The sequence below is a fragment of the Crocodylus porosus genome, unplaced genomic scaffold (genome assembly GCF_001723895.1).
Source record: "Crocodylus porosus isolate Cpor-Errol unplaced genomic scaffold, CroPor_comp1, whole genome shotgun sequence".
Classification (NCBI taxonomy): domain Eukaryota; kingdom Metazoa; phylum Chordata; order Crocodylia; family Crocodylidae; genus Crocodylus; species Crocodylus porosus.
The window spans coordinates 16322682-16349284 of NW_017728918.1; the positions used below are offsets into that span (position 1 = coordinate 16322682).

The 26603-nt window shown below is 39.0% G+C and overlaps 1 protein-coding gene across 7 annotated transcripts in view; it reads left to right on the top strand.

Annotated features, from left to right (window-relative positions):
- PUM2 (pumilio RNA binding family member 2) overlaps window positions 1–26603 on the top strand; it is a 103347-nt gene that overhangs the window by 69533 nt on the left and 7211 nt on the right. For 3 of the 7 annotated variants that reach the window (XM_019537350.1, XM_019537351.1, XM_019537354.1), the window contains exons 13-21: window positions 809–952; window positions 1631–1912; window positions 7233–7469; window positions 14368–14635; window positions 15900–16029; window positions 19406–19540; window positions 19813–19950; window positions 22672–22797; window positions 24887–25008. In XM_019537350.1, coding sequence (XP_019392895.1) covers window positions 809–952; window positions 1631–1912; window positions 7233–7469; window positions 14368–14635; window positions 15900–16029; window positions 19406–19540; window positions 19813–19950; window positions 22672–22797; window positions 24887–25008 — 1582 coding nt within the window. The remainder of the gene's footprint in view (window positions 1–808; window positions 953–1630; window positions 1913–7232; window positions 7470–14367; window positions 14636–15899; window positions 16030–19405; window positions 19541–19812; window positions 19951–22671; window positions 22798–24886; window positions 25009–26603) is intronic. The other 4 variants (XM_019537352.1, XM_019537353.1, XM_019537356.1 and 1 more) reach the window with 3 other exon arrangements.

The following is a 26603-nucleotide window of genomic DNA, read 5'->3' on the forward strand; positions in this document are numbered from 1 at the left end:
CCTCAGGTCTCTCCCTTACTCTTCCTTTTTTTAAAAACAAAAATCTGCTTTCATTCTGAGTGCTCTTGTTTCTCTCTCTCCTTTTTTCCCCTCAAACACAATCTCTCAATGAAACAGATGTTTTTATTTGGCGAATGGTTTACTGATTTGGATTATATTATTTTCACTGTAGTTCTAGTATTCCTGTACTTTACAGGAGCAGTTCTCACCTAAATGTTTTAGAAGGATTTTTAACATGCTTTTTCCAGAAAATTCAGGAGTTTCCCAATCCCACACTTATAAGTGCATGAATATCAGAAGCCTTTTTCTCATTAAAGAGGATTGCAAGGAACAATACAACTATGTCTAAAATTGCTGGTGTAAGAGGGATCAGAAGCTATAACCCAAAAAATATTTAAAAAAATATAGAGTTCCTATACCGTTTTTAAATGAGCATTGAAAATATAGGTTGAACTTCTGCTCTAATTTTTTTCCTGTATGCTACTTAAGCTTCAGTTTTTTCTAGAAGCCTTTAATTTACTGTATTTTAATGAAAAATGAAATTTGGGGAAGCCCCAGCTCATGCATTACTTTAGGATATATGATATTGAAGCCTTCTGATTATTTCAGTGTAGTAAATATGTTAATGAAAAACTTCTCAAACTAAGTTGTATAGAATTTAATTGATATTCTAGGTAATCTTGCAAAAACGCTCTTTTGAGGTTTTTGTATTTGTATAGTTCTTGAAGGAGAGAAGAGATGATTACCAAACTCTTCATCTCCAAAACAGATACTGTTACTAGTAACCATTTTATTTTGTATTATTTAGGCTATCAAGTACTAGCCCCCACTGCCTATTATGATCAGACTGGTGCCTTAGTAGTAGGCCCTGGAGCAAGAACTGGCCTTGGAGCACCAGTTAGATTGGTGGCATCAACTCCTGTTATAATCAGTTCTGCAGCAGCACAAGCTGGTAAGTACTAGGTCTGCCATATTTGCGGTGGTTTGTTTCCCAATTCTGTCTTGAAGCATTTCTTCCTGGAATTTTAATTCATGAATATTTGATATTTAGTTAGGGTTCTTATTCTACATCAGGGTTGTCCAACTTCTGAGTTTCTGTGGGGTCTGATACCTCACGGGCTACACTAGGTTGAGCTACAGCCCTCCCTTACAGATGCTCCTCAACCCCCACTCCCCCATGCACACTGCACCACGTGCCTATTCCTGCTTCCCCTTCCCCCCATGCACACATATACTACATCACATGTCTGTATGGGCACCCCACTGCTGCACTGTGCATCTGCGAGACAAAGCCCCACTTCAGGAATTCTGGTGAGCTTTTGGTGGGTGGGGGCAGTGACAATTGATACTATCCTATCTGATCCAGGTCCATCTGCCCTGCACACATTGCTGAGGGTGCTGGACAGAGGGGGCAGGGGACCTGCCATGGGCCAGATAGAATCCTTTGGCTGGTTGTATCTGTTCCATGGGCCTTATTTTGCCCACCTCTGATATACAGTCATCATTTAAGCTATACATCTGCTTCTTTGGGAGGGATCCATGAAAATAATATTATATATGAATAATTCATTTTCAAGGTTATAAATGTTTTAAGGAGTTGTTATGATGATTAAAAACATGTGTCTTGCAGCTGCAGCAGCTTCAGCTGGCGGAACAGCAAACAATTTGGCAGGAGCCACAAACAGTCTATTTCGGCCACTTGGTGCTCAGCCACAACAGCAACAGCAGCAAACAAATAGTAGTCTACAATCTAATTCATTTTATGGCAGTAACTCTTTGGCCAGTAACTCCCAGAGCAGTTCCCTGTTTTCTCATGGTCCTGGCCAACCAGGAACTACATCTCTTGGCTTTGGAAGTAGCAGCTCCTTAGGAGCAGCTATCGGCTCTGCACTTGGTGGATTTGGCACGTCAGGTAGGTTCTTAATACAGTGAGGAGTTTCTATGAGGTTTGTGGGTTAAGAAGAAATATCTTTTGTGTACACGTGTACTTTATGCAGTACATTTCTAAATAGAACTTGTTATTTGAAGTTAAAACAGGAATGATCACATAATCTAGAGAAGAAAACAAAAAGTTGTTTAATCCACTAAGCCCTCTGTATGTGAAGTAATTTAAAAAAATGATACCCTTCAGTCACAAACACCTCCAAAATACTTTCCAAAAACAGAAATAAGCACATTTCACTGCTATAGGAGTTGTGTGTATTCACAGGCAAGTCTGTATTTTGTGGGGTTTTTTTGTTATGTTGGGGAGTTTTTTAAACATTGATTAGTCCGTTACTTTTTCAGAGATGTTTTCTGAACTAACTTTTCATGCCTGGAAAACTCTTAAATTGTTTAAAAAAAATACAGATTGAAATATTTTTTGGCACATACTGATCAAATGTTATAGTCACCCTTGCATGTTACTTTAAAGGATTTGGGCTGTGATCCTACAAAGACTTATACACATGAGTAGTTCTGTTAACTTCTGGAGGATTACTCTTATGTGCAGTTAAGCACGTGCATAGCTTTTTGCGGAAGTGGGGCCTTGATAACTAACTAGTGCCCCAAAATTTGAATTCAGTCCGTTTTTAAAACCACCCTATTGCATGTTGCCATAATGTTCTTGATTTTGTTTAATTTGTATCAGAAACTTGATACATTCTTTTATTTACCAATTTTTTTAGTCATATAGGTTCATATCAAGGTAGTATTCATAATTTTAAAGTAACTTATTTTTAAATTCTAGAAGCTGGAAACAGAAATATCTTTGTAGATGATCTTTTCTTCAGCTATATATTTATAGCACATAGCACTGTGTTGCATTTCAGTTTTCTTTAAAAAAAAAAATCAGTGAAGCGCACTAACAATTTCATGTACTTTGGATAAAAATTGAGGCAAAATACCAAGCTTATGTAGCTTAACAGTATGCTTTTAAGTATTGGGAAATGTCCAATATGAAGCAGTTTTTAAAAATGTATAGGAAAACTTTTAATAACCCCTAGTTAAACATTTCTTTAGTCAGTTTAAATAAGCAAAAAAAAATTGAAGCATACCAACTTCAGCGCTGAAACACTTTTCACATGGTAACACGTAGCATGTCCATTGAAACAAATAGACTTAAAAAGCTATTGACATGCAGGTTTTTCAACATCAGTTTTGCACTATGGGATAGAAGTAATTCTTACTTATTAAGAAAGCTACTTAAGCCACGAAACCCAAAATCGCATATTATATTCCAGCCTTTGTTCATACCATTTGGAATGGGCTAAGAGTACCTCTGTAATGCATACATTTAAAGAAAAAATCACCAAAAGGGCATTCAGTTAAATAATTTTTCAAATGTTTTTCTGCAATGTTGCCAGGAGTTTACAGAGTAACTGTGCATTCCCTGTCCTATTTTTTTCATTGTAGATACGTTCTGAAATACTGTGTAGCTTCTGTATGTTTTTAATATAGCAGTCAGTGTTCCAATCTAGATACTGTTGCATTTCATGGGTAGAGGAAATGCATCCCATATATGTGTACATATTTTAATGTGAGGCATCTATTTAAGACTAAACATACATATAATACTTAAAATTATAGGGCATTTATACACATACGTTTGTCTGCTCCGCATGCAAGCTGATGCACGCACGCAGTGCTGCATTGTATATGTTTATATAAATGGTGAAATGTGCATCACGGCTAAGAAAATGGCAGCAGTGCACTTTTCAACTAGAACACCTTCGATGTGTTTTAGTTCAAAAGCATGCCACCATTTTCTCAGTGTTGACACCCATTTTGCCATTTATCCAAATGCACGTGTTGCAGCACCAGGCACTTGTAAAAGCTCCTGGCACTGCAGCACACGCATGTGTACAAACGCCCAGATATATTTACACGTGAGATCTTGTCTAGCATGATCAGAGGCAACCTCTTATGAAGCTAATGCCAGTCCTTCAGATGAAGTCTTTCCAGCAAATGTTGAAAGGCAGCAGATTCAGTCTGTGTCACATAGCAATATTAATTTTCAGTCTAGTGCCCTGACCATAGTCTGTAGATCCTAAAATCTTGTAATAGTATCCCCAGTTGTCTTCATTGACATGGCAATTCTTAGTGGAGACAGGCAGTCTGTGCTATGCAGATTGAAAAGTGCTGTGAATCCTTTAGGATGAAAGGTGCTATCTAAAAACTAAGGTATTCTTAGTAATAGTATTGAAGTGCAATTTTATTGAAAGTGCCCTTCTGCCAAGTAAGTATAATTGATACTTACCAAAGTAGCCTTTAAAAAAATATATGATGTAGTTACTGATAACTGTATAGCTCTTTTCATTTTATTAATGCATTCTTCAGGTGAATTTATGTAATTGATGACATACCCAGAGTTTTGAGCTTCTCTGTCTTTCCCCTCAGTGTCTTGCATGGACAGGGTTATAATTTAAAAGGGCCAGTGAAAACAAATAGGCAAAAAATACAGCTCTTTCCCTTTAAAAAAAAAAAATCCATTGCTACAGAAAAAATAATTTAGCCTCCCAAAGCAAATACTGTAGTAAGCATAAAACCCTAGCTGAATGGGCAAACAACTGGCAAATACAGGCAGGCATATATATATATGATGAATCTATACATTATATTATGAGAATAGGAGAGTACAAATTGCACACATGCAGAAGACTGTTTTTAAAAGAAAATTTTTCATATAGAAGAATCAAATCAAGCTCTGATTTTGGGAAATGCAAGAATTAAAGTTATCTCTGCAACCTTAATTTGATCCCTCTGTGTGTACATCATGATAGTCTTTAATTACATGGTTGTATGCCTTGCCCCAGGACCCCTGCCTCATTCAACGCATAAAGTGGACCTCATCTACACATCACTATAGACTAGGGATGGAAGTTATTTATCTGCCTACTTCTCTTGTTGCACAAGTTCTTATCTGCAGAGAATGAAGTAAGGGACTGCAGAAAGAGAAGGGTGGTCTTGTAATTAAGTCAGTTGAAAATTGCTTTGGAGAACTGGATTCTGTTCATGCACCACCCATATGACACTATTCAACTTAAACCCAACTTTTCCCACACTATTATTAATTTTGTTTCTGATTTTCTTTCTCTCTGACTTGCAGAACTGCTGTGCACTCACAGTTGCAGCTCTGTCAATGGGATAATACCAATTAGTCACACAGGGGTTTTGTTAAGATAAATCCTCACGTTTTGGGAAGCATACAGATATACTGTAGTGATGATGAGTGTTATGCAGAAGCAGATAAGAAAATAAATCTATTTTCAGAGCAAGGTTTGAATAGGATACAGTGAGTAAGGCACTGTGTCACTCATTGAATAAGGAAAAACACCAAAGCATTAAACAATTACTCATTAAATGACCACTTCATATGTGGTGCATTGAATGTCCTGGGGCTACATAGAATAAAGCTGGGGTGACTACAAGTGACATATAGGAGAGGAGGCAGGAAGCAGAAAGGAGAGCAGGTAGGCAGAATACAGCAGGAAGGAGAGGAGGACATTGGGCAAGGGAGTACAGTATGGGAAAGAAAGCAGAGCAACAAATTGAGCAGAAAGAGGCACTTGGGCAGGCTACAGAACTAATTTGTGGCATGCCTTGCAAAAAGTTGGCCCCCATTGGAATGGAGGATATGGCCGTGTAATTAGACATTATCATACTGCATGTGTACAAGGAAGCCAAATTAAGATTTTGCAAGCAGTGCCAATGCTGGCACTTCTTAACTATTGAGTGCTTGATTTTGCAGCCTTAAAGGTTTTAACATGTTTGTGTGTAACTTCATACTTTTTTTAAAAAATAAAAGAAAGAAATCAAATTTTAATTTGGAGTATTTAATGCCCACATGGTTCGTCAACAGGTTTATAACGTTTAGAGTCTCCATTTATTAGGGTTTTCATACCAGTTGCCTTAGTCCTCCTCCCTATCCTCAGTGTCCATCCAGAATGTCTCAGTTCCACTCCATACCCTCTCCCCTCCATCCTTCCTCTTAATCTAATTTGCCTGGAGGCTGGGAGGTAAGCATAGACAGCACCTTGTATTCATTGTTGTCACTGGCTTCTAATTTCCTTCCTTCTGCTCCTAATCCAGTCTGCCTCATTTCCATTACAAGAAGTTCTTTTTCCCAGTCTCCTACCTTAGCTGGTCAGTGCAATTTCTGTGCTCTGGCTTCTCATCAAACTTGTCTCTTCTCTCTCTTCCTTGCCTCCCCAACCCAGTCTCTCAGTTTCCCAGTCTCCTTGTGCAACCAGTTACAATCTTCCTGTCAGTTCATTGTCTGATCTCAATCCTCTACTAGTCGTCTTTTCCCCAGTCTGCTCCGCACTTTCCCGTTTCTGCTTCTGTCCCATTTGCGTTCAAAACAGGCTGTTTTATCTACTGCAGTTGTTCATATCAGGGCGGGCATTCTGAGCATGAGGTGCAAGATCCCTGCTTCCCACACTAGTGCCCAGAGCCTGGAGCTGCATTTGCAAAGAAATTGCTCATCAGCCCAAAGCTCAAGCACAGCTAGTGTAGATAGAAATCTTCATTCTGAAGCCCTTTCAGGTCTCTGTTGAACATGTGTTAACTGTGATTTTTAGCCAAATTAGAATAGATGTTCTTAAAAATAGCATGGAAATTCCTAAATCCTACTTGGGTCACCTCTGTTATTTCAAGTACCTGACCTAAAATCTGGACATGCCAACTTAAAAAATGTTAAAATCTTAACATGGGCGCAACACATTCTTCACTGGCCCCCTTTTCTAAATTGGCTGAACTGTTTGGGCTGATGCTTTGTCAAAGTCAGTCTAGATAGACACCTGGCATGGAAACACCAGTGACAATCAAGTAACATCAACGTGTATTCCTTATTGAATTTATTTATTTATGGGGGCGGGGGTTGTTTGTTTTTTTTAAGAGATTAATAGCAGTGTTTTCAAAACCATTTGTTCATAAAAATCATAGTATAAAAAATTAAATTACTTGTCCCAAAGCCTGAAGCCAGGGCATTAAAACACAGTACTAAAATGTCCCAATAAGTTTAGAATGAAATGTCAGAAAATGTGAGCATTGACTAATGCTTCCTTCTCAGTGGTGTAATTATGCCCGCCTATGATTTATTAAAAAGCATGCATGGTTATCACAGTAATTGTCTTTGTCATAACGATTGTTATAATTATTGTGATCACATCTGTTATTGCCCAGCGATAGTTGGGGATAGGTTTTATTCAGTTGACACTGTATGTAATAGGGTCTTTTTATTTCTTCTTCAGTTGGCAGTTCTGCAAGTAGTAGTGCCACAAGGAGAGATTCTCTGTCTACTAGCTCTGACTTGTACAAAAGATCTAGTAGCAGCCTAGCACCCATAGGGCAGCCATTTTACAATAGTCTGGGATTTTCCTCCTCTCCAAGTCCAATAGGCATGCCTCTGCCAAGCCAAACTCCAGGACATTCACTTACGCCACCGCCATCACTTTCATCACATGGATCCTCATCCAGTTTGCATTTAGGTAAAAAAACAAAACAAAACAAAGCACTTTTTTGTTTGTATGCGTATGTGTGTGTGTATGTATTTTTATGTGTAAAATATATGTTGCATAAGAGATGTCACATTACCTTTACTGTTAAACAGTTTTATAAGTAGAGGGCCCAGTCCTGAAAGCTGCAGAGCGCGCTCAAATTCTCATTGATGTGACAGTGGAGGGCACTGAGCATTTTGCAGTATGGGGCCAACAATTGATTTTTCTACCCTGGAGGAGGCCCGATCAAGAGCCCAGTAAGACTAAGACTTTTTTTTTGTATTATGTTATTTTCTATTATTTTATGACAGGCAACGATGCCTTATTTTTATTTGTGCTTGATATAAGTGTATTATTTATTTTACTGAGGATATTTTAAGATAAATATATGTTTTGTTTGATAGTGAAATCACTTTCACTGTCATTCATTCTATAATATTAGGAGAAGAGCTTGAGCAAAACTTACAGTATTGAACATGAACATAAAGGAATATTTTGAACCAATGAGTCCGCTGCCTTGTGGTCAAATACATTGCCGGAATGTCAGGAGTTCAGCACTGAGCAAGTGCAGTTCTGAGAATATGAGAAGTGGCAGTGGTTGTGACCATAATGCATTCTTTCCATGGTGCCTTTTACGTCAGGTGTATTTCAGGTACTTAATTAGCAATAGTTATATAAATTTTTAAGCCAATGAGATGTTGGCTTGATTTTAAAAAGCCAAAAAAAACCCAAAGCCAAAATAACAATGTGCATACACCAGATTGGATATTTTTAAAGTTGCTGTCTTGATCCAAAATTACTTTAAAACTTTTTCCTCTTCCGTTGTAGTTTTTGTGGTGATTGAACTTGGGTGCTAAAATTGTACCATAAAACTGCATTTAGTAATCAGAATTGCTTCTCTAGCCTCAGTGACTATTTTGTAGTAGAGAGTTTAGTCCTTGTATTTGTTTTGGCATAATACAAATAAAATGCAAAAGAAAGGAAGCTGAGGCCCTAGGGGAATTAACTTTTTAAATTCAAGATGTGTGACTGGTGTATGTATTAACATTTAAATGTACTTGTAAATAGACAATACACTTACAATTTAGTGTCCCCTTTTATTTTGGTTATGTGCTGAGTACCCTAAATAAAGACTGGGTTAGGGGATGTTTCAGCACATTTGATCTTTTTACTTACCTTTTTTCCTTTTTCAGGTCTACACAGTACACCTTTGGGCTGAGACCAAGCATGAAAAGTTTCAGCCCAAATGGAAGCTTTTCAGAAAATTATGAACATCTGACAATGGGGTTATCATGGAAACCACTTTGTAACTCTATAGTTTTCACTGCTAGTGAAAGCTATAATTACTCTCAACCAAAATTTGGAGGGCTTTATTCATACAGTTATAAAGTTGATTTAATTCTGAATGAACTAAATAAGGTGCTTTCAATTTTGAGAACTGATAGTGGCCACCAATATAAAGGATTATATGTATCAGCAGAAATTGTTAAACATAAATTTGAAAACTGTTCAGATCGTTTGCCTGCCAATGTGAACTAAGTACAATTGTCTAACATTTTAGCAACTAGTTTACCAGCTAAATGATGTGTAGAGACCCATAAGATACAGTTGTATTCTGAAAAGTGACTTACCATGAGGTCCCATGCGCTGTTTCAGCAGTTTCAGAACAGAGATGTCTAGCTTGCCTATACGTTGTCTTTTCCTAGCCTCCAAAATCAACCTGAAATTTAAAAGAAAATGTGTGGTGTGCTTCTAGGGGAGGGGGCTGTTTTGCTGTTTGGTTTGTTTTTTTGACTTGGGATTGTTTGTTTCAGGTCTTTTGATTCCCATAATTAGTAGTGAAGATTTGGCTGCTGAAACAGTTTCCTCAGTTCCACCTCTGCAGCCCATTTGTTTCTAATGGTGCTGCATTAGTAGGAAGGGGTGGTAAAAATGTCTGCAACTCATTACTTTTATTCTGGCTTGCTCATGAACCTCTCTTAATTGGCTGTATTCATCTGTAGTTCAGATGAAAGAAATCACAAAGTTGTTATGCAGTAAGCCAGTATAACTGAATACAAACAGGAAACAGAATCAGAGATGCATGTTGTTTTCATTGGGTCACTTTTCAGAATAGAACAACGCTAAAGTATCGCCATTTCAATAATATCTTTCGACCCCAGCTCTCCCTCCTGGTTCAAATCTGATGTTGAACTTCATTGTTCTGCCTGCTGGCATGGACAGGATGATCTGACTTTAGCCCGTTTTAAAATAGGTGTCAAACTCAGTTGATCCCAGCCACATTGCAGGGACAACGGAGTGCAATACTTGGTGAAGGGTGCATGGGTTATACCCCTCATTTATCAGATGCTGTTTTAAATGGTAAAGGAACAGCTACTACTTAGCAAGAAATTAATGCTATTTAATATTTTTAAGCTCCTGTCACTCTCCCTTTTCTTCCCAGCAGCATGAAGCAGAAATTCACTTCAGTTTGGCTGTTTCCCCCCACTCGCTCACTCACTCACACACCTACAACTATAAAGCCACCCCTACGTGATTGGGGTATACCAGTTGCTTAACTGGCTTTATAGTACTAAATCGGAGTAGAGATTGAGCCATGAATTGAACTGAATTACCCTTTCACTCCTAAGTATAAAATGATAATGAACCCAATTAAGGTGAACCAAATTTCAAACCAGGCTAGTGGGACTTTGTGTTGGCGGTGCATAACGTTTTGAGTGTTCTGGTCTAGAGCAGAGTTTTAATTTTTTTTTGTTTGATTGGTTGTTTCTAAATCATGTTGTGTTCATGTTGGCCAGGCAAAGTTTGGTAACATTTTAGGCTAACGATCTCTTATTTTTTACCCTACATGAGACCTCTAGGATGAGTTAATCTGAGTGAGATTCAAAACCCATTGGCAGGCAATGGGGGGGGAACCTTGTGTTGCCTCTGCTGTGCACCTGCTCTGGAGGACTTCTGTAAACCAGGCATCATAAGCACTGAATTCGTTAATAAAAACTAGAAAAAAAAACTTGTCCTTTACATTTTCCTTTGAGAAGGTGAAGAAGAAAAGCTGACATCCTCTTAGCTGAGGAGCAGTTGAAGCTATTCCCTTATACCTTTACAGGCTTTTTAATTGCTATTTTCACAATTAAGCAGTGTATTTTATATTTGTTTAAAAGATTTAAATACAGCATCCATTGTACCATAGCTCTGTTTTAGTACTTGAGGAGAAAGTTAGATCTGTGTTGTTCTTTGAAATAAGTATAAACTACTTAATATCTGAAGGGATTTGTCCTAAATCAAGTTGATTTGCTTTTTTTTAATATAGATTACCTTCTCCTTTTTCATGAAATACACGAATGATCCCATTTCAGGAATTTAGTAGTTTATACTTAATGTACATTGTTTCCTTAATACTTAAAATTATTCATGAGTTTATTATTTGTATTGAAGATCTCACTTGTGTGAGTTCATAAATGCTAGCAGCGAATACCTCTGCTACTGCACCAGGCACACCACACAATTTTTATTTCCAACTAAATTGGAAATCTTTAGCTTCATGTACTACTAATGGTTCGATCTCTAAATATGAACTAAACTTGTGATAAGGAAACTAAAGGGTTTTAGTAACTAACCTCAGATGTGAGGTATTTTTTCTCAGCTAATCATTTTATGATAAAACTAATTGCAAGGCATCTTAAGCTATAATACATATGGTGAGCAACAAAATACACATCTTGGCATCATCTCTGAGCATTGTTTGGATGTGTTTTGTTGGGTGTTTTTGGTATGGATTGAGAATGTCGTGTGTACAAAAGCTGGGAGAAGAGCAAAGCTAGGCAGTTCTTGTATCTGTACCCTAAAGTGATTGAAAGTATGTTCTTATGTGAGAAATGTCTGTTATGACTTGCCCTTAGTCTGAGATTTTTCACTTTTAGTCCATTCAGCTTTGTCCTTAAGGTTTAGTACCATTTCTATAATAAAAGTTTCAAAAAGAAGACTTAACTACCTCTGCAAGCAGTCAGTATTTCCCAGTACTTTAAAAGCACGAGTTTATCAAAGCTTTTAGGGATAAAAAAGATGCTAAGAAATTTGACACATTCTTCAGGCTAATATATCAGGGATGGAGATATCTTAGCCTTGTATGTCCCATCTTAAATGAGGTAAGAATACCCCTATTGCAGGAAAATGTTTGTGTTTGTGTCTGGCATAGTAAGTGTTACTGTGTTAGTTAGCACTTGGTCTTCGTTGCCAGTAGCTAAAAGATGTTAGATGTAAAGTGTAGCTTTAGGTTATTAAAGATGAAATATGCTATATGCATATATTTTGTTCTAGAAATTTGACACAGTTAAAAGAGAGATTTATCCAGCAATTTAAACAATCTATTTTATGCTCACGAGACCCAGTTTTCAAAAAATTGTTTAAATTGTTCCAAATACATGCGCAGTTTCTCCGATGGATTGATTGATCGTATGATAATGAATCCCACAAAGATGTGGCATTACTCAAAATTATCTGACTACTTTATGACTAAATACTGAAAATACATGTTGAGTTAAGTTACATAAAATGAATATCCTTCATATTCTAGTATGGAGGTAAGATCTCATTGCTGGACACATTTCCATTAAACAAACTTTTGCGCCATCTTGTGGCTTTAGACAATGTCACAACACTGCTTATACAAAAGGCAAGATTTTGTTCTTACAGTTAAATTACTGTACTGAAGAAGCTGAAAAATTAAGTTTTTAAAAGCTAAACTTAACTGTTTAGAATGCTGCTGTTAAAAAAAAAAATAATAATTTCAGAACAAACTTCTCTGCATCCAGCTTCACTTATAGAACAATGATATGTTTTTATTTTGTGTGATAGTATCATCATCATCTGTCAGCCCATTTCTAGACATAGCAATTATTAAGGTAATTATAGAAATGATAGCTATAAGGTATGAATTTCATGGCCAACCTTATAACAATAAGATAACAACAAATCTTGGAGCTGTATTTAGCATCACTTAATCCTACACTAGATTAAGCTAACGGCTTAAAGTACATATTTCTTTACTGTTTTTACCATTAAATTATTAAAATGTATTTATTTTATAATCAGTTGTTTATGTTTTTTAGCAAATTATTATGCCGTGCAACAAACCAAACTACCTTGTACAGTACGAATTAGCCAACTGAGAGAACATTTTTTTTTAAAAAAGGGTGCTTAGAAGATCTCACAAGGAAGTAGTCATCCCATTATAACAATGTGGTTGCCTGGTCTAGTAGATGGGTGATATTTTGCTGAATAATTGAAGGCTTGGCTGGGGCACTGTCAATTTAAATTTTTTATCCATTTCATTTTAGAGCACCGTTCAAACAGCACATTCTGCAATTTATCTTTTTAAAATTCCTTTAAAAGTTGAGGTGGTTTTTGCTCTTCTTGATGCTGGTAAAAATGTTTTTAGTTTAGTGTGTGTGTGTGTGTGTGTGTGTGTGTGTGTATGTACGTGTGTGTGGTTAAATGCTGGAAAAATAGTGAAACCTCTTAGTATAGTGACTTTATTAGCTGTCATCATAGTAGATAATTGTTGACTTTTGTTATTTTTTCTTTAAAGAGGTGGTGTCTCTTAAGTATTGTGTTTGATACTTGATTATGATGGTGTGTGCTGTGTGTTTAAATGTGGAGGGGAGAAGGACCTTGTGAATCAATTTATGACAGTTATAATTTACATGGGAGAAGACAATGATGGGATTGTGAGACAGTTGGATAACTACGTAAAATAGGGAACAGGACATGCAAAGCAATACCAGATCAATTCATATAAGTAATGGCGGAGCAGAGAGAGAGCTTTTTAAGGCAGTGTCAAAACGCTCAGAGATTGATGTGATACAGTGCAAGTGTAGTGATGATCAATTTACTGCTCACAGGTGAGATCGAGCTCATGGAGCTGTGTTATCCATCTCAGGGGGGAGTCCCAGTAGCATAACTGAGGTGGGGAGGTGGTGACTGGGACAGCAACCCAGCCTTTTTTGCAAGGGAAGCACACACATAGCCAACTGCCACAGCAGCAGCTAATCACACCACCATCATGGCAGCAGCCCATGGTGCCCTATGCGTCAGCTGTCCCAGGCATGGATCTGCCCTGCTATGCTTCTGGGGGTGCCCTGTGGGCCAGATGAGGCCAGTGTGTGCCAGCTAGGTATGATTTGCAGGGCTGGTAACTCTTGATCAGGTGGATTGGCAGCCCATGGAGGGATTACCATTGCAAAAATTAACTTCAGTTTAACTAACGCTAAAACAATCAAAGCTACAATTCAATCCTGACAACCATTCTTGACGTTTTTTATTTTTAAATTTGTTCACCATAAACCTAGTGCTTGCAAGAGGTGCCTAATTTAAAGCCTGGGGTGCTGAAGTCTGTTTTCCCACAGAGCAGGTACAGCATGGGCAAACAGCAGCATGCATTCTTCCACAGAGTGCAGTGCCAGTGTGCTATAAATGACAGTAAGGTACCTCCAGGGATCAAAAGGTAGTTCAGATTTCATGGCCTCTTTAAACCTTTGGCCAACTTTGAGGCTACCAGCCAGAGTATGAGTTAGTGGTGCTTGTGAAATGGAAACCTGCCCACTATGCTGAGTTTAAAGTTTCCAGATGTACACAAATGTACAGAATACCTCATACTTCATCAGTTTTCCCAATGGAAGTTCTTTTCACTCCTGCCTTTTTACTTTAAAAAAAAATAAATTGAGAATCTCTTGTGGATATAGCCATGCATTCATTTCACCTAAAGAAAGGTGAATATAAGTAACAAGAAGACGTTTTGTTTTCTTTGCTTCAAGACATCCATGATCTATTACATTCATTTTTATTGTTTCTCACTTCAAAGCTTTTCACTGACAGAACTGCTTCCTTGTAGGAGGACTGACAAATGGTAGTGGTCGCTATATTTCTGCAGCACCTGGAGCAGAAGCAAAGTATCGCAGTGCTGCGAGTACCTCCAGTCTTTTTAGCTCCAGCAGCCAGCTTTTCCCTCCTTCACGTCTTCGTTACAGTAGGTCTGATATTATGCCATCTGGACGAAGTAGATTGCTAGAAGATTTTAGAAATAATCGCTTCCCCAACCTTCAGCTAAGAGACCTTGTTGGACATATTGTTGAATTTTCTCAAGATCAGCATGGTTCTCGGTAAGTGGCATAGTGAAGTTTGTAATAGTAATGCTTAGTTTGATAGACTTAGGTATCTTAATAAATGTTTTTAAGAATGTGTAGTCATTCTAGTAGCCACACTGGGATGTATTTGTAGTCACCTTTTAAGAGAACTGCCATATGAGTGAGACACAAAGTTTCACGCTGGTCTGCCTCAAAACCAAGGAGAATGTTACCAGGGTGTTGAATGAGGAGCTACGTTTTCAATTGTAAAATAAAAAGTTTCTCATTAACTTTAAACTATTAGCTTAAATATCACACATCTTCTCTCCCCAAAAGAATGGCGTTTGGAATCTAGAAATTTTTCAGTGGACCGACAGCATCTAATTAGGGGTCACTTGCATTTGTCTCTTGAATATGCTAATTAACTGGTCAACATTTTGCCCTTCGAACATTTTTAGACCAAACCTGTAGGCATTGTTAGTCTGAGGCCTCAGGCTGATGTTATAACTGAAGACACGGTTAACCTACTAATGCCATCTTAAATAGCAACACAGCCACAAGTTTAGGCAATTAATGACGCTACAAAATGTGAAACAGTCTACAAATTACTCCACAAAATGCATGTAGTAATTTTGTAGCTGGTTTCCATCTCTCCTTAAATTGATTGTGTGGCAGAGTCCCCTACCATGAAGCCTGATGCTGGCTATGTGGCAGGGCTTGGCTGGCAGATCCTCCAGGCCTGGGACTGCACTGAATCTCCAGGCAGCTCCAGAGCTGCAACCCACAATCACCTGATTGTCAGTGTCATTCCCAGGACCTCACTGGAACTGGCTGGAGACTCCAGCGTAGTGCCAGAGCTGAGACTGCCAGTCAGTTGACTGTGGGTCCCAGTCCAGAGACCACACTGATTCATTGGGCATCGAGTTTTCAACTTCCTGGTACAGGAGGAGTCTGGGATCATGGTCCTGGCCCCCCCCTGCACTGTTAAGTATGAGTGGTGCAGCTGGAATCAGATCTCTGATCCAAAAGAAATGCATCATGCCATGAATGTGCGGCATGGCAGGAGATGCAATAATGGTGGCATTAAATACACACGTGCCAGGGTTAAAAACACCTCTATGTATTAAAAAAAACCAAAAAAAACCCCACTATTGAAATTAGTGCTTTTTAAGATAATTTAGTTAAATAATCCCCATTTTAGCAATCTGATATCTCATCAGAACAAAAAAGGTGGAAGAATTTACAGCATTTGAGGTTTTTTTCTCTCTGCATATAATATGCAAATTTATTTTGGGCTTAGATTCATACAGCAAAAGCTAGAACGAGCTACTCCAGCTGAGCGCCAGATGGTATTTAATGAGATTCTGCAAGCGGCATATCAATTGATGACTGACGTATTTGGAAACTATGTGATACAGAAGTTTTTTGAGGTAAGGATATACTTTTGAGATCACTTGTAGAAATACTGACTAAATGTCATACCTTTGCTTGTGTTGTTTTCCTAGTATTGTAGCAAAATAGTATTGTATGGATATGATGGTACCCAAGTTTCTGCATATTGCTGACCGTGTTTCTTTTCCAGTGGTTCCCAAATAGGATCCTCAAAAGAGACATTTCATTTATCAGTGTCTTGAAGTAGCCCTGTCCTGTTTGATTGTTACTCTCCTCTCCATACCTAGGCCCAGACTGTATCAAGAAGCTGGGTGAAACAGTTTCTGTCTTAGAATTGTAAAAAAAATGATGATTGGCAGTGACCTCAAGAGATCTAGTCCAACCCCCTCCTCAAACCAGGACCATCCCCAGCTAGATCATCCCAGCCAAGGCTTTGTCTAGCAATGTCCATTGTAAGGAGAAATATTGTGGTTAAGTAGAGATGACATGACATTTTATAAAATTTCTTTGAAATTTGTCATACCTGGCAAACAGTTTCTAAATAATATAAATCTAAACAAGTCCTTTAACAATGTTGAAACGTGGTCCAGGAAATATATATATTATTTACATCAGTTCTGTTATTTGGGGGAGTCGTATGTTGCCTGATATGACTATGTATGGGGACCCTTAGCTGAAATTTTGAATAAATGTGTGTGTGAATAGACATGCAGTAGGATACTTTATAGATACAAACATTAGTGACTGACTATTTGAATAAGTAATTAAAGGTGCTCTGACAGTGTATAGAATAAAAAGACCCAGCATCTTGTAACTTTTCTTTGTTTTTCCACTAAATGGATATATGCTGCCAGCAAAGGAAAAAAAAATGCCACAAAAGTAGGGAAAATTGATGCAACTTTTGACTAATTTTTATACCTAGTTTGCCTCCCTTGGCACCAAGCTATCTGCCATCCCAGATTAAATTTTAAAAATCCTTTATTAGTTTGCTTGAAATGCTTCTACTACTATGTCTGTAACTTGCAGTTCATTTCTCCTGTAATAAGACAAATTAAGAGAGAATTTCACAGAAGTTCAAGACTGGAAGGGACCTCGTGAGATCATTAGGTCCACCCCCATGCTCTGGGCACGAAAGACTGCTGGGGTCAAATAACCCCAGCAAGGTGTGCATCTAGGCTCCTTTTGAAGATTAACAGGGTAGGTGTCTGCACCACCCCTACCGGGAGTCTATTCCAGAGCCTGGTCACATAAACTGTGAACAAGTTTTGACTTGTATCCAGTCTGACACCTTCTTCAAGGAGTTTATGACCATTGCTCCTGGTTTTCCCCTGGGGCACTTTGGTGAATAGTTGTTCGCCTAGCCCCCCAATATATTTGTATTTGCCACCAACCCCTCCCAAAGTCTTCTCTTTTCTAGGCTGAACAGTCCCATATCTGTCAGCCTTTCCTCATATGGCTTGCTCTTCAAGCTTCTAGTTATACGAGTGGCTCTTCTCTGCACTCTCTCAAGCTTCTCTACATCTGGAAGTGTGGTGCCTAGAACTAGACACCACACAACTTGTTCTAATTTGAGAAGAAGCTTGCTAGGGACACAAAAGGTAACAATAAAAATTTCTTTAAGAACCTTCGAAGCTGAAGCCCTGCCAGGGAGTCAGTTGGGCTTTTGGATGATCAGGGTGTAAAAGGGGATGCTAAAGGTTTTAAGTGCTCTTGACTAAGTTTAGGTAGCCATGGATTTATACGGAATGTTCACTTTCTCTGTAACATTTTCTATGAAAAATATGCTATGCTAACTTCTGAACTTGGGAGAGGATGTCATATCTTGGTGGGTTCAAAAGTAGACCACAAACTTAGTTTAATTTTATGTAGTTTTGGTTCACTACAAGCTTAGATTATCCTCTCCTTTGAAACTTATCTCTGTAGAATACTAGGGTCCAGGTTTTGCACTTTTCCAGACTTTTACCCACCAAGCTAAACCTCATCTACAATAGGCTGCTTGTGTCACCAGAATTTCTTCCTATAGACAACAGCTGTCAGTGGGAAATCCTCTGAGTGTGTTCATGTCCGTGTGACTTCAGCTGACCTCATGTGGCTCCACATACAGCAGATGACCATTAGCTACCAACTGGACAGTAGCAGCCAGCAGAAGACACGGGCATGTCTACACACTCACTTTTTGTTGGGTGGCAGTAGAAGTCTTCTTTGAATGATGGTACTCTGTCAACAGAAGGAAAGGGATCTGCTGCTACAGGGAAGTGCTAGATATAGACCCACTCACTCTTCTGGAGGAATTGGGAATTGGAGTTCTGCTAGCAAAACTATGTCATGTAAATTGGGTCTGAGATGCCTTATTGGCTTTCTGACATTACAAGCTACCCCTTACTAGCTGCACCAAGGTTCTGAAAGGCTTTTCTTGCTCCATGTTGAAGTGGAAAGTGCTCCACAGGAGTGTAGGAGAGGCCAAGTGAGGATGGGGTGTTAAGGAGTGCAGTGCTCCTTTACCAGTTTAAGGTTGCACATTTCCGTTTTCTGTATGCTATCTGGACTTTCCACCTAGTCAGCTCGGTCATGTAAGGTATGATTGACAACAGATCTTGAGCAGGGGCCTATATGAGGAGAATTTACAAGGTTTTCCTAGAGGAATGTTAAGTAAATATAGCGAGATGATACTAACTCTGTATTCAGAACTGGTGAGATGGTATTAAAATACTGTCTGGTTCTAGTGTTTGCTGCTTTAAAATAGGATTTAGAAAAACTGGGGACACTTCAGTGAAGAGCCGTGAAAAACACTTGAGTTGTTGTCTCAGTTTATTGAAGAGAAGGAAAAAAGGTAACTTAATTGTGGTCTGTAAGTACCTATGTAAGGAAAAGATGCCCAGCACTATCACTCTAATATAGTACAAAAGGTGTGACAGTATCCACAATTGGAAGGTAAAACTTGAAATCTTCAGAGTGGAAAGTGAGCCTGAGTTTGATAGTATGTTCCTCCCAACTCAGCTCCCTGGAAGACCAGTGATGCACCTACTCTTGTAACACACCATCATCTTAGCTTCAGGGCGGAGTCACAAAAAGCGGTGACCAGAAATTAAACTCATCTTCTCCTTTTTGTTAATCATTATTCAGGAGCTCAAGCGTGGTGGATTGAGATCACACTTAGGCGCCTAATAATTGGAATAGGATCTATCCCAGTGTGTGAAATCTTAAAAAGATAGCTGTTTAGAGAAGAAACACTTCATATAAGTATTTAAAGGATTTATGTGCATCAGAAATAAAGGGAATGCTTTTTTGTGATAAGCAAAGCATAGCAAACTGCAATTTTGTAGTAAATTATGACTCTTCTTAACCTTCATCCAGTTATATTCCCAGGAAGGCAGTACAGCTTCTTTTGTTAACAGCATCTTTATTTTCTTATAGTTTGGAAGCCTGGATCAAAAGCTAGCCCTAGCAACACGCATACGTGGTCATGTTCTGCCATTAGCCCTACAGATGTATGGTTGTCGTGTTATTCAAAAAGCATTAGAGTCTATCTCACCTGATCAGCAGGTAATTGTAAGTTAGAAAAATGTTTTGTATTGTGTTTATTTTAATCAAATTAAATGATAATCTAAACAAATTTAAATATTTGCATTATTGCAAAGGTACAGTTGAATTAAAAATAATATTAATTAGTCTAAGCTGTCAATTAATGCAATATCTGTCTGAATACACAGTGGGTATAAAAATTTGAGTATCACTTTAAAATAGTTTTGTTTAAGAAAATATTGATCTATAAATTAAAATAATTCTGTTTTTGGTTTGTGTTTTGTGTTGTTTTTTTACAGAATGAAATGGTTAAAGAGTTGGATGGTCATGTTCTGAAATGCGTGAAGGATCAAAATGGAAACCATGTTGTTCAGAAATGCATCGAATGTGTGCAGCCACAGTCACTCCAGTTCATCATTGATGCTTTCAAAGGACAGGTAATGTTATCAGTTTGTTTACTTTAATCTAAGAGTTGCACTGATCTATTCATTATTTCTCCATGGTTTGTAAATCTGAAACATCATTTGTTGCCATGGTGGTATTGAACTTCAGTTTGATGTATAATACCACTTCAGTAAAACAGGGGTGGCCAGTGCCACAGGTGACTCAGGCAACTCTGTGTTTGGCACTTGGCAGAATAGGGAGGGGACAGGCAGTACAGTGGTAGATAAGTTAGGAAGCAGAAAGCAGAGGAGCAATATGGTTAGGGAGCACAGGGGGAAAGTAGAAAACTGAGCAGCAGATCAAGTAAGGGAAAGGAACCAGAGTGGCATTCCAAGGAGGTTTTGGGGCTAGCCTGTGCCACACCTGCCAAAAAGGTGGATCCACACTACTGTAAAATAAGAGTATGTTGGGAATAGCATGTGGTAGGCCATGCCCACTCAGGTAAATACCCTCTGCCTACTTATGTAAAATGCTGGGTGGGCTATATCTCATCCTTCCTCTGTGAATAGAAGTCAGCCACTTGGTAATGTTCATCATCTCCAAACAACACCTGGGGACAGCTTTTGTGGTGTACCTAGAGCTGGCCCCCACTGCTGTAGAACATGACTATGTTGGGAATCTAATCTAATTTATCTAATGCTGTTAGTCTGATGGAAAAAATGCTCAGCATACTGTCAAATCTTTTGGCTTCAATTTAGAGAATAAGCTTTCTGAATTCTCTTTGTAATACTGTATGTACTTGAACCTAAGAAGAACCGGAATTTAAGACGATCCACCATGGAAGAGCAGTTCCTGCTGTCCATGCAGCAGTGTCAGCACTGCAGGGGACAGAGTTTCCATGTTCTCCATGCCCAGGAATCCAGCTCTAACCAGGTTGCATTTGACAGTAGGGGTGGTAAAGGGGGCGGGGAGGAGTGGCGGAGCAGAAGATGCAGAGAATGGGGCAGGAGGCTGCTGTCAGTCTGGCTCTGACCCAGGCTCAGGGCCAGAGTCAGAACTGCAGCAGTCGTCTGCTCCTTCCCACCCCACCCCTGCCATACGTTTTTTACACAAATCTAAGATAAGGGGCTTCTAACCCCATGGTGATGGGAGGAAGAGACCTCATCTTAAATTCAATACAGTGTTTTATATAATATCAGCCAGCCTGTTTTGTAACATAAGTATGTATGTGGTTTTCAAAGCCGTAGAAGTAGAGGTTACTACTTCCAGTTTCTCTGTTAAAAGAAAATTCCTCTTCCTGTATGCTTTACTTTTTAAAGCAATGATTTCTTGATGTCTTCTGAATCTAGGTTACTTTGTGACTCATTTTTAAGATGACCAATTATTTCTTCTTCCCAAAAGCCTGTAGTACAAAGCTTGTATTATAGTACACAAACAGTTTAATTTGGCTGAAGTATGTTCCAAAGTTATCTAGTCAATCACTATTTTTTATTGTGTAGAGGTAAAGTATTTTTACAAGACAACTCAGCCCTATTACTCAGCTTTATTACTTCATTAGAAAATCTCACACTTACCCCTATCTCATATGTTTTATTGTGCTGTGCTGAATTTTTGCCTTGAATAATAGCTGTGCCAAAATTATTGTAAATAGCAGATAATTCCTTAATGATTGTGAACTTAAGTCCCTGTTTCGTTTGCATCCCAAAAGGTACAAGGGAAGGGAGGGAGTTTGAAATGTTTATAGAGTCCTTTGACTAAATGAGAAGAACACCACTAGAAAGCCATGCTTTATCATATCTTCAATACATACAAAAATACGCTGTTGTAATACTACATGGGTAGACAACTAATTTATCTTATATTTAAACTACTTGGCATTGTGTGACTTATCTAGACTTCTCTGTATAAGTCTCCGTTCATTTCTGATCAATACAGAAAGGTAACATTTGAATCAAATCTGCAAGGACAAATCTGATTTCTGGAAAAATATTTAAATAGCCAAAAGAAGCCAGAATTTTGACTATATTTAATAGATACCTTTAAAATGTGTATGCACAATTGGAGTTCCATTTCATATAATTGAATTTGAAATTTCTGGCATACTTGATTGCAGAATTTGAAACCCGGGGTGCAGAGCTCTAGGCACATTATGGAAGCTGTCCCCAGTTGTTGGCAGGTGGTGTTAAAAAAGTGGCTGACCTCTTAGTCCCAGAGAGGCAGGAGCAGAAATAGAGCCCTGGAGTTTTACATCAGTTGGCAGAGAGGTAGGGTGACCTGGGTGTGCTCCGCCACATGCAATAACACCTTGTCCTGTGCGTGGGTAGTCTGTATGCACCTCCCTCCTCTTTGCCCCCAAATATGTGGATTTGGTGTTGACATCCCACTGAAATGAATGGGCAGATTCACACAACAGATGTTACTTCTGGCCCTCCATGAAATTGGGGAGATCTCAAAGCAGCAAATAAGTTTAGATTGTTCCAAGTTTCTTTACAGTCATGAGGGCTAGAAATCTCCCTCAAGCAAATGCTGAGAAACTCTGATGTAATCACGTGACTGCAAGAGCGGAAGCCTTAGGCACACTGCTTATGGTTAGTCTGGCCCTAAATGTGGTTGGAAATGGAAATTTTGAGTACTAGAGTGTGCTTTTGTATAGAAATGAGTATATTAAGTGGTAGTTTGGATAAGATAACTTACTTTTGAAATGTGATTTTTTTTTTTTTTTAGCATACATAAAAAATTCTGTAATTTAAAAAAATGGGTAATTTTGTTTTAAGGTGTTTGTGCTTTCGACTCATCCTTATGGCTGCAGAGTAATTCAGCGTATTCTGGAGCACTGCACTGCTGAGCAGACCTTGCCCATCTTGGAAGAATTGCACCAACACACAGAACAGCTAGTGCAGGTCAGCATACACTTACGATTGTGTGTGGTAAATCTCAAGTTGTGTTACTGATTTCTATTGCTTACAGCGGTGATTCCCAACCAAGGTGAGTGACACCCTTAGGTGCCTTCAGATCCTTACAATAGTAGTGCAGGGTAGCATGCAATGTTAGCATTGTTAGGTATGTAAACATGATTCACAAGATCAGAGATTTCAAATAGGAATCCATAGTATTGAAAACATTCTGACCTGCTGTAGCGTTTCTGAGCTCTTTGCAACAGAAGAAGAATTTCTGTATTATTTTTCCATAGTCATAAAGCAAATGAAAACTAAGAACTGGATTTGCTGAAGGTGCCTCGAGTCTAATAAGGAGTGCCTTGAGTCTAAGCAGATTGAGAACCACTAGCTTGGAGACTTAACTGGATTTACTTCCTTGTCTTTTTTCAAGCTAGCAGACACCTGATAACCTTTCTGACATACTTCTTTATTTTTCTAATAATGTAGAAATGAATAGGAAAATAAATGCCCCTGTGGGTATACTTTTGGCATAAGGCCTACAGTCATATTAGCTCTTGTCTCAGTGAAGAAATAGCCCAAAATAGTTGTTCTGAATAGCTCCACATGTGGACATTTACTAAGAATGCTTTTTGTGGTTTAGCTTAAGTTACTTGGGATTCCTTTGGAAAACCTCCAACCAGCTTTAATTTAGAGTGTCTCAACCACACATTAGTAACATGCTTTCACACAAAGGGCAGTCTTTCAAAAAAACAGGTGCTCAATTTCCTGAAGACCATGCGCTGTGAATAATTTGGGTAATTTCAGAGGAACCGCATACGCTGCTTAGGGTAATGCACATACCCTTGTAAGATTAAGGGATGCTACAGAGGCACTGTGGAAGAAATGTCCATATCGAGTAGAAAATTAGTATGGAGTAGCTGTTGTGCTTTGAATTTAGACTGTCATTTGTTTTGCAGTAACTCTCTTGTATAGATATGCTCTTGGTAGCAGTATCTGTAGAACTTTCTCAGAGGTTGCATGGCCACTTCAAAATGACGGCTTTCTGTATGCATTTTTGGTGCAGTTTGCTGGCAAACTGTCCTCATTACTGGAAGACTCATCCTTGTAACTACATGTAATTGGTGAGTCCATAGATGACTGAGGCGACTGATCTGGGAACCATATGTTCAACTACTATATGTGGCAGATAGTTCTGGGTGGAAGGAATAGATCCTGGTAATGTTAGGTCACAGCTCTTTCCCTTGGTGTTTCTCATCATCTGCCTCCACAGTGAGGCGTGTTTGCTCAAAATGATCAATGCTTTGTTGTACATCATGGTGCCATTGGAGACAATTCAGTGTTTGAGTCTCTCGGGTGCTGATATTAATTTTTTCAGATTGGCCTTCAGAGTATCCTGGAATCCTGTTTTGCCCACTTCTAGAGTGGTAACCAATAGTGAGCTGGAGAGTATAGGACCTTTTTGGGAGCTGGTTGTCAGGCATCCTTATGACACATTCTGTCCAGCAGAGCTGGTGCCATATAAACATGGCTTCAATGCCGGTAGTGTTTGATTGAGCCGCTTGTATTTGTTCTTCTGTCCTTCCAGTTGATAATAGAGGATTCTCCAAAGACATTCTTGGTGGTATTAATCCAAAGCTGTCAGGTGTTTCTGATGTGTTTCCAGGTTTCACGGCTGTACAACAGGGTAGGGATGACAACAGCCTGGTAAATGAGAAGTTTTGTTTGGGTCCTGATGTCATGATCATCAAAGGCACGAGTTCAGAGACATCCAAAGACAGCACTGGCACATTTTATCCAGTGTTGAATACCATCTTTTATGTTTACTTTTTGGGAAATGTAGCTACCCAGGTAGGGGAAATGCTCAGCATTTTCCAAGGACTGTCCTCTAATTGTATTACATGAACAAGCAGCTGGATAGTTTGTGGGCAGGCCTGGGGTCAGGTCAGAAGCCCCCATATCCACTCCTATGCTTCTGTGCTGTGGCTTGGTGCCCCACCCCCAACAACATGCTGCCAGCCCGCACAGCAAAAATGGGTAAGTTGCTTATACGCTACTTGATACATAAATAAGAACTTTCTCTCTCTATTTTCAGGATCAGTATGGAAATTATGTTATCCAACATGTGCTGGAGCATGGTCGTCCTGAAGATAAGAGTAAAATTGTTTCAGAGATAAGAGGAAAAGTTCTTGCCTTGAGTCAGCACAAATTTGCCAGGTATTATTCAGTCTTTGACTGTTGGAAGAAGGCTTATCCAGGAGGGTTGCTTGCAGAGGTAGCCAGGAAGGTAGCTTTGGGACCTCCATTGCCTCAGGGGAAAAACATTAATGTCCTCCAAGTATCTGCTGGGCATACTGCCATAGTACCAGGTGCACTTGGAGCCTAACCTACCAAGAAGTCACAACTATGAAACGTGTGGGTTCCAGACTATGTAGGTACAAGGTGAGCAAGCTGACAGGCAACCAGACAGGGTGTAGACAGGATACTGCCCTCTTTTCCATCCGCTCTCCCAAAAGCTATAGACATACTTGGTTTTCATAAGGGTTGTTAATGATATTGCTGTGTTTCCATGCCATGTTTTGATTTTTGCTCATTCAAATTTTTCAGCAGAAAACCATTTGACTCTTAAATACATAGGTTGCACCTCTGATTTAGGTACAAATTAGGTCTATTAGTTACAAATCTACTTTGCATTCTGACTTCAGACTAACAGCTAACTTCCTCCTAGAACTTTTTAACATATAAAGCTGCTCTTTTAAAACTAAGACCTTGAGAAAATTTTTATGTATCCCTGGTAGTTCTCTTGACTTGATCTTACTTGGAGTAGAGGGATAGATACTTGGTAGAGTGAGGTCCCTTCTATCTCTGTACTCTTCCTATGCTTCAGACTCAATATGTGCCTAAGCCAGGGCTTTGACAACCTTATGGAGTGGCAGGATGTTTTAAATGCGGAGCCACTGCTTCCAGCAAATGCCACCACTGTTCCCCATGCAGTGCTGACCTGCCAGAGTTGCCACAGGTGTCCAGGTTTGCTGCTGGAGGCCCATAGGTTGCCAACATCTGGCTAAGCCTTTCTAGGATTGGGGTCTGATACTCCCTTTTTGACTGTTCTTTACTAAACTACAAATCAAGACATTTTTTCTTTGAAATAATTGTACAGACTCTAGGCTTGAACCTAGGGTGCATTCAGTTTAAACATGGGATTGTATGCAGACTGCCAGCCTGAAAAAGAAAAATAGTGTCTCAACTCTAGGTTTGTTCTTGTTCCTTTTTTTGCACGTTCATTTCCAAAGCCACATACTCAAAGCTGAAATAAAACAGATCAAGTTAATGGGTATAGCCACCAAACCTTTAACTTCTCCCATCTGGGAGTGGAAATGACTCATTGCTCTTGGCTACTAATAAAAGAACTATCGTACAGCTTTCCTGGTTCTGCAAGAATCATGTTTAGCATGTCTGCTTAAGATGCAGGAAGATGTTGTACCAGGATTTCTGCTGGCTCTTAGTTGTGTGTCTAACTACAGATGGTCCTGCTTTGAGCAGGGGGTTGAACTAGATGTCCTTCTGAGGTCCCTTCCAACCCTCAATTTCTGTGATTTCAGTTTTATGGCTTCAGTGCAGCCATAACAAAAGTGCTGTTCTGTACATATGCACTCCCGATGGTCCAGTTGAGTTATCTGTTCCACCAGAATAGATTTCATAGATTTCATAGACATCAGGGCTGGAAGGGGCCTCGGGAGATCATCGAGTCCAGCCCCCTGCCCAAAGGGCAGGAAGTCAGCTGGGGTCATAGGATCCCAGCAAGATAAGCA